This window comes from Mobula hypostoma, chromosome 1, assembly GCF_963921235.1.
Source record: "Mobula hypostoma chromosome 1, sMobHyp1.1, whole genome shotgun sequence".
Taxonomy (NCBI): Eukaryota; Metazoa; Chordata; class Chondrichthyes; order Myliobatiformes; family Myliobatidae; genus Mobula; species Mobula hypostoma.
Window position 1 is genome coordinate 26,944,922 of NC_086097.1, and position 8,820 is coordinate 26,953,741.

The 8,820-nt window shown below is 45.5% G+C and overlaps 1 protein-coding gene across 6 annotated transcripts in view; it reads left to right on the forward strand.

Annotated features, from left to right (window-relative positions):
* tdp1 (tyrosyl-DNA phosphodiesterase 1) overlaps positions 1–1,715 on the forward strand; it is a 110,360-nt gene extending 108,645 nt beyond the window's left edge. For 5 of the 6 annotated variants that reach the window (XM_063044892.1, XM_063044922.1, XM_063044916.1 and 2 more), the window contains one exon: positions 1,436–1,715. In XM_063044892.1, coding sequence (XP_062900962.1) covers positions 1,436–1,509 — 74 coding nt within the window. In that variant the 3' untranslated portion in view covers positions 1,510–1,715. The remainder of the gene's footprint in view (positions 1–1,435) is intronic. The other variant, XR_010017534.1, reaches the window with a different exon arrangement.
* The last annotated feature ends 7,105 nt before the right edge of the window (positions 1,716–8,820 follow it).

The following is an 8,820-nucleotide window of genomic DNA, read 5'->3' on the forward strand; positions in this document are numbered from 1 at the left end:
CATTGAGCCCAACTCTGCGGAACAAGCTGCCCGAACTTAAGATTCCCCTGGGTTAGAGTCATGGAGCACTACAGAAATCAGCTCTTCAGCCCATCTAATCTGTACCAGCCCAGGGTTCTGCCCAGTCCCACCTGGACCATAAGGAAAAGGAAAAGATTAAGAATTAGTTTTATTTGTCACGTGTACATTGGAACCTAAAGTGAAATGCATCGTTTGCATCAAATCAAATCAGTGAGCACTACGCTGGGGGCAGCCTGCAAGTGTTGTCACACTTCCGGCACCAATATCGCATTCCCACCATTCACTAACCCTGACCATATACCTTTGGAATGTTCAAGAAGTACATTTAATGTCAGAGAAATGTATACAATATACATCCTGAAATTCTGTTTCTTCACAAACATCCATGAAAATAGAGGAGTGCCCCAAAGATTGAATGACAGTTAAATGTTAGAACCCCAAAGCCCCCCAACTCCCCCCTCACACGCATAAACAGCAGCAAAGCAATGACCCCCCCCACCAGCAAAAAAGCATCGGCACCCCCCACCAAGCACTCAAGCGTGTAGCACTCCAGAATTGCAGTACCCCAAAGACTACTCGACATACCACAGGCTCTCTCTCTCCCTAATAGGGGAAAAAGAGGTGTCCCCGTTTCACAGCGAGAGGGGAGACATAACAGACAACTCGCTGATTTATGGTGTTAAAGGTCTGTTGCGTCGCTTTTTCCGAGCTCTGTGGCCAACGAACACTCGTGTTTCTGGGCACACAGCCAGCAGCCAGCTCACTGCTTCCAACCCGGGAGGAAAACAGAGCACCGGGAGGAAATCTGCACAGTCACGGGGAGAAAGTACACGCTCCTTTCAGACAGTGGCGGGAATCGAACTCCCAATCAGTGACCACTGGTGTTGTAAAGTGATTGCGTTAGCTACTACTCTACCATCCTGTCCCAATGCTTTCCCTGTCACTCCACACCTCTCTGACCCGCACCAAGCTAAACCACCCTGGTGTTCTTTGGTGTTTGGGAATTCACCATTCCCTAATAATTTCCATGTGGCTTTAGAAGGCCACTCGACCCATTGAGTCAATGCCAGACCACAGTGCAATCCCACCCATTATCCCCCCCCCCAGTAATTTTCCCTGTAACTTGTTCACGCCAGCTTCTCCCAGATTTTACCATCCACCCCAACAATTTACAGTGGCCATTTAACCTGCTAGCTTGCATGTCTTTGTTGTGGGGGGGGGAACAGGACCCACAGGGAAACACTTAACCACCACACAGACAGTGTCTGAAGTCAGGATCGAACCCGGATCTATGGCACACGTGAGTCAGCAGCTCTGCCGCTGTGCCACTATGCCAGCCCGCTAACGTGAGCTTGTTCCAGGGTGTGGGAGCAGTGTGTTCGGTCTGACCTGACGTATGTATCTTGCCTTTCAGATCGCCCGTGGATCTGGAACATTCCTTATCTCCATGCTCCCGACACCAATGGGAATGTCTGGGCCCCATCGTGACTTGCAGAGTTTCCGGGAGGCACTTCCGCGCGCCCTGATCTGGATCATTTTCCCAGACAGAAGAGCACGAGCAGAATCCAGAAACTGCAGAGCAGTTTACATGCTGACCTGATGAATTCCCCCACATCACTTCCTGTTTGTATTGTCGTTTATATCTCTGTGATTTTTTTTTGCAGAATAAAGTTTTTTTGGAATGTGGTTATGCCACTTACCCAAACATTTCTTTCCCACTGTGCGCAATACTTTGGGTTTATGCGTATATTGATGAGGTAATTTGCTCTTCAAAATGTTTCCCTGTGAAAATACAACCCTTTTTCTTCCTGAGACACAGGAGACGGCAGATACTGGAATCTAGAACAACAAACAAAACGCTGAAAGAACTCTGCTCACCCCACTTGCACATGAATCAGGTGAGACCAGGTAAATGAGGGGATTTTTTTTTTAAAGAACTGAGTTACAATCTCAATCAATTCGACTTGGTAACACAATGCTTTACAGTACAGGCAACCTGGGTTCATTTCCCACCGCTGCCTGTAAGGAGTTTGTACTTTCTCCCTGTGACTGCGTTTGTTTGCTCCCACAGTCCAGTTGCTGGGTTAATTGGTCATTGTAAATTGTCCGGTGGTTAGACTGGAGTTAAATCGGGGGGTTGCTTGGCAGCGTGGCTCAGAGTGCTGGTAGGGCTTATTCCGCACTCTGTGTCAGTAAATACATAAAATATCCCAACGACTGAATGAAGAAACGATATTTAACTTCCAAAAGGGAACTGGATAAATGATTCAAAACAAACAGCAATTGCTGATCTTTTGGGAAATCAGGACTAATGTAAGGGCTCCAATGCAACCCTGGAGAGGTACTGGTTTATTATTGTCGTGTGCAGCAAGATACGGTGAAAAGCTCGTTTTGCATACTGTTCATACAGATGAACACATACAGAATGCTGGAGGAACATAACAAGTCAGGAGGGGAATATATAGCTGATGTTTCAGGCTGAGACCTTTCACCAGGTCTGGAAAGGAAGAAGCGAGAATAAGGTGGTGGTGGTGGGGAGGGGGGTGTTTGGGCAAAGAGAACAGGCCAAAAGGTGATGGGTGGATGGAGCCAGGTGAAGGGGAAGGTGGGTGGGGGGAGATGAAGTGAGAAGCTGGGAGGTGGAAGTGCTGAAGGGCTGAAGAAGGGAAAAATCTGATGGAAGAGGAGAAAGGACCATGGGAGAAAGGGAAGGAGGAGGGCACCAGGTGAGGTGAAGAGAAGAGGTAAGAGGGGAGCCAGAGTGGGGGATAGAAGAATGGAGAGGGGGAAAAATTACCAGAAGTTAAGAGAAATCAATGTAGGAGGCCACCTAGACAGAACATGAGGTGTTGCTCCTCTGACCTGAGAGTGGCCTCATCGTGGCAGAAGAGGGGGCCACTTGCACAATGCATTGAGCTAGAATAAAGTGAAGCAATAACAATGCAGAATAAAGTGTAAAAGCTACTGGCATAAGTGCAGTGCAGATAGTGCACGATCATAATGGGGTAGATTGTGAGGCAAAGAGTCCGCCTTATCATACAAGAGGGCCATTCAAAAGCCTGTTAAGACCAAGATAGAAGCTGTCCTCGAGCTGGTGCTACGTGGTTTCAGGCTTTTGTATCTTCTCCCCAGTGGAGGATGGGAGAAGAGACAATGTCTAGGGTGGGTGGGGGTCTTTGAGTATGTCTGCTGCACTACTGAGGCAGCAAGATGTATAGACAGAATCTGTAGAGGGGAGGAGAGCTCCTATGATGTCTTGCGGTCATATTGCCATAACAAGCAATTATGCATCCAGACAGAATGCTTTCTGTGGTGCATTGGTAAGGATCAAAGGGGACATGCTGAATTCCTTTCGTCTCCTGAGGAAGTAGAGGTGTCACTGAGCGCTCTTGGTGCACCTCACAGGGGTTATTTAAAGTGGAGATAGATAAATTGTTGAAAGATCAGGAAATGAAGTGCAGTGGGGGAATGGAACAGAAAAGGTGATGTGTTCTGGAGCTGTGATGTGTTTTTAATTACACCTGTGCATAAATGTACTCAGATTAATTTAATTATCACATGTACATCGAAACATACAGTGAAATACATAATTTACGTCAACAACCAACACAGCCTAAGGATGTGGTGGGAGCAACCTGCAAGTGTCGCCATACATTTTGGCACCAACATAGCATGCGCTCCGTCATCTTCACAGAACAACACAAGCAACAATAAAACAAGCCCCTTCCTTCCACCCTCCCACCCGTGCACGCAAACAGACAGTTCTCTAACCCGAGGTCGGGCCATATACTTGTGTATATGACGGTAGTGTTGACATTGTCAGATCAGTCATGATCTTATTGAATGATGGTGCAGGCTAGAGGGACCAAGTAACCCATTCCTGGTTTAAGTTTCTTCTTTGGACCACCTGCCCCTCCCGGCCAATAAAATACCTAAAATGTAGTTGCTGTTGCAATATAGAAGGTTTGGTTCTGGTCAACACTCTATAGGTAGGGTATGAACATGAGATTCTGCAAACACACGCAAAATGCTGGAGGAACTCAGCAGGTCAGGAAGTATCGGTGGAAGGAAATGATAGGTTTATTCCCCTCCGTAGATGCTGCCTGACCTGCTGAGTTCCTCCAACATTTTGTGTGTGTGTTGCTTTAGGAAGGATATGCCTGTACTGCAGAAGGTGTAGAGGAGATTCACCGGGACATTGCCTGGATTGGCAGATTGGAAGAGACTGAATAGACAGGAGCAAAAGAAGCTGAAGGCTAACCTGATGAAAATATACAGACGGACTAGGTTTGGGTTATTGAGTTACAGTGAGTTTTTTTTTGCTTGCATGCTATCCAGACAGATGATAAGTAGGTTGAGGTAGTATAAAGGAAACAGAGTGAAGAATATACAGTAATGTTGCAGCTACATAGAAAGTACAGTGCAGGTAGACAGATAAAGTGCAAAGGCCACCACGGGGGAGACTGGGAGATCAAGGGTTCATCTTTTTGCATATGAGAGCTCCATTCAACAGTCTGATAAAAATGGGATCAGAGCTGTCCTTTTGTATTCTGCCTGTTGGGAGGGGAGGAAGGGAGAATGTCCAAGGTGGGTGGGGTCTTTGATTATACTTGCTGCTTTGCTGGGGCAGCGACAAGTGTAGACAAACCCATGGAGGGGAGGCTGGTTCCTGTGATGTGCTGAGCAGTTGTCATTGTGCATTGCCATCGGATGCTTTCTGTGGTGCTTTGATTAAAAATTGGTAAGGGTCTTCGGAAGTAGAAAGATTGGTGAACTTTCTTGGCCATGATTTCTTGTCTACATGGTTGGACCAGGGACCATACCATTACCTTGTCTGAAATGTTGATCACTAACTGGTCTGGCAGAGTGTGAAGTGGTCTGGATGATTACAAACTAGTCCAGCTGATCTAATAATGTTCCAGGGCAGTTCCAACCAATCCAGCTGGTCTGAGGGATCACAAACTGGTCTTGGAGTGGACAGTCATAAAATACTGTAGGGCAGGGGCTCCCATCCTTTTTTATGCAATGGACCCCTCCCATTAACCAAGGGGCCCATGGACCTCGAGTTGGGAATCCCTGCTCTAGGGTTCAAAAACAATCAGACTACTCCAGGTTATCACATGTAGAGGGGTTGTCAGGGAAGAGTGATTATAACGTGCTAAAGCTTCTAAAGATTGGGAGTTGAAGAGTCAAATACCAAGAAACAGATACTCCTTCCCAGTTACCATTAAGGATGTCATGCTGAGGCTTAATGTCAGACTATACTTGGAGTATTGTGAGCCATTTTGAGCCCCGTATCTAAGAAAGCATGTGCTGGAGATGGAGAGGGTCAAAAGGAGATTCCTGAGAATGATCCCAGGAATGAAAGGGTTAACTTACAAGGAGCATTTGATGACTCTGGACCTGTACTCCCTGGAGTCCAGAAAAATGAGAGGGGTTCTCATTGAAGCCTATCAAATATTAAAAGGCCTAGGTAGAGTGGACGTTGAGGGAATGTTTCCAATAGTGGAGGAGTCTCGGAGCAGAGGGCACAGCCTTAGACTACAATGACGTCCCTTTAGAGCAAAGATTAGGAATTTCTTTAGCCAGAGGGTGGTGAATCTGTGGAATTCATCGCCACAGATGGCTGTGGAGGCCAATTTATTGGGTATATTTTAAGCAAAGGTTCTTGATTAGTAAGGGTGTCAGAGGTTACAGGGAGAAGGCAGGAGATGGGTTGAGAGGGAAAATAAATCGGCCATGATGAAAAGGCAAAGTAGACCCGATGGGCCAAATAGCCTAATTCTGCTTCTATTTCTTATGGTCACTGTCTCTGCACTGACCAACAAACACCTGAATCCTGCACTGATCCCATCTGATTTTCTCCATATTTCCACCAACTCCTAAATGTGAATACAGTAGACTGCGAGAGCGTGAGGTGTCAGGTGACTTGTGTGGACTCAGAAACTCGGGCTTTGGCAGCACACAAGCAATGGCTAAAGTTTAAAGAATTAGTGCGTAGTTCACAAGTGAAATATAAACATTCAAAGTAAATACAACTGAGTAGAAAAATGGTCCATCTATGGCAATCATGAGAAGCTGAAGATAGTAGAAGATCAAAGGCATGTAATGTTGCCAAAATAAAAGCAAATGATTGGAAAATGTTCAGAATCCCACAGAGGAGAATAAGGCATTGAGAAGGAATGGAAAAGTAGAAATGAGTTTAGATGAACAAGAAGCAGCGAGAAATATTCAAAGAGATTCTCTGGATAGATAAGAGGGGAAAAGATTTGCAGGTCCCTTACAAACTGAGACAGATGTAATTATATTGGTTTGTTATTATTTCACATGTAATCAAGCTACTTAGTACAGGAGGTGGGATGATGTGTTAAAGTCGTATAAGCATGTTTGTGGGGCCAATTTTGGGAGTATCGTGTGCTCTTCTGGTCACCTACCTACAGACAGGAAAGATTATCAATAAGATTGAAAGAGTGCAGAGAAAATTATCAAAGATGTAGTAGAGTTAAGGACCTGAGTTATATGGAAGTAGGTTGAATAGGTTAGGACGTCATTCGCTGGAGCCTCTGAGAATGAAGGGAGATTTGACAGAGGTATATAAAATTATGGGGAATATAGATAGGGTAAATGCAAGCAGGCTTTATACACTGAGGATGGGTGAGACTAGAATTAGAAGTCATGGGTTAAGGGTGAGAGGTGAAATGTTTAACAGGAACATGAGGGGGAGCTTCTTCACTCTGAGGGTGGTGTGAGTGTGGGTGTAACTGGCTGCCAGTGGAAGTGGTGGATGCAGGTTCAATTTCACCATTCAAGTTAAGTGTGGAGAAGTACATGGATTGGAAGGGCGGAGGGCGATAGTCCAGATGCAGGTGAATGGGACTAGGCAAAGTAATGATTTGGTAAGGACTGGATGGGTCTGTTTCTGTGCAGTAGTGCTCTGTGACTCTATGTACTGATGTACAGTGAAAAGCTTTGTAATGCATGCCTTCCGCATTGATCATTTCATCGTAACAGTGCATTGAGGCAGTAATGACAGAATTCAAAGTATAGTTCCAGTTACAGAGGACATGGTGTGCAGATAGATAATGAGGTGCAAGGTCATGCTGAGCTAAATTATGAGGTTAAGGGTCCATCTCAGGGTACCAGTCAATGGCCTTATAATAGTGGGATGGAAGTTGTCCTTGACCCTGGTGGTATGTGCTTTCAGCCTTTCGTATCTTCTGCCCGATAGGAGGGGGTGATAAGAGAGAATGTCCAGTGTGTGTGGGTGGGATCTTTGGTTGTGTTGGCTGCTTTATTGAGGGAGCAACAAGGGTAGACAGTGTCTATGGAGTGGAGGCTGGTTTCCAATATGTTCTGAGCTGTGTCCACAACTTTGTCCATAACCACAAGAACCAGCAGAGTAGTTGCCCAGCCAAGCTGTGATGCGTCTAGAAAAGATGCTTTCTATGGTGCATCGATAAAAATTGGGGCATGCCAAATTTCTTTAGCCTTAGACCATAAGATGAAGGTGCAGAATTAGAGTTGTTGGTGAGCTTCCTTGCCTGAGGCATCTATATGGATAGACCAGGACAGGTCCAGGTGATGTTGACTCCTAGAAAGTTTAAGTTCTCAACCCCTTCAAAAATCGGTGTGCAATTTGGAGGGGAACTTGCTGATAATGGGGTGGGGTCTCTTGGCACCAGATGTGTGGCGACACTTGCTCAGCACAATCCTCACTGATTTGATTTGATGCAGATGGCACATTCTACTATACCTTTTGATGTACATGTGACAAATAAAACTACTCTTCATCTTCAATATGTGCCAATGAGACCCAAATTCCAGAAAACTAGTGAATAAAAAAAAACTCATGTACAGAGCTGGGTGCAGATTGTCATCGAGTCTTTGAGCACTACAGCACAGCAACAGGCCCTTAAGCCCATCTACTGACCAGGTCTTCTCCTTGGTACCATCTGCCTGCACCTGGACCATAACCCTCCCACCCATATGCCTATCCAAACTTCTCTTCAACGTTGCAGTTCAACCTGCATCCACCACTTCTGGCAGTTCATTCAACACTTGCACCACTCTGAGGGAAGATGTTCCCCTTAAATATTTCACCTTTCACTCTTAATCCATGACCTCTAGTTCCAGTCACTTGTGATAAACCATAATACATAGGAACAGAATTAGGCCATTCCATCATGTCTGATCCCAGATCCCACTCAACTCCATATACCTACCTTCTCTCCATATCCTTTGATGAAACTATCAACTTCCACTTTAAATATACCCACGGACTTGGCCTCCATTGCAGTCTGTGGCACAGCATTCCATAGATTCATTACTCTCTGGCTAAAAAAATTCCTCTTTACCTCTGTTGTAAAAGGTCACCCCATCAATTTTGAGGCTGTGCCCTCTGGTTCTGGATGCCCCCACCATGGGAAACATCCTCTTCACAACCACCTTATCTAGGCCTTTCAACATTTGGTAGGTTTCAATGAGATCCCCCTGTATTCTTCTAAATTCCAGTGAGTACAGGCCCAAAGCTGCCAAGCACTCCTCATACATTAACCCCTTCGTTCCTGGAATCATCCTCATGAACCTCCGGTGGACTCTCTCTAATGACAACACATCCTTTCTGAGATATGGGGCCCAAAACTGTTGACAGTACCCCAAGTGTGGCCTGACTAGTGCCTTATAAAGGCTCAGCATTACCTCCTTGCTTTTATATGGTGCATTAAAGTATATTCTACTCCCCTTGAAATAAATGCCAACATTGCACCCTTCTTTACCACAGACGCAACCTGTAAATTAACT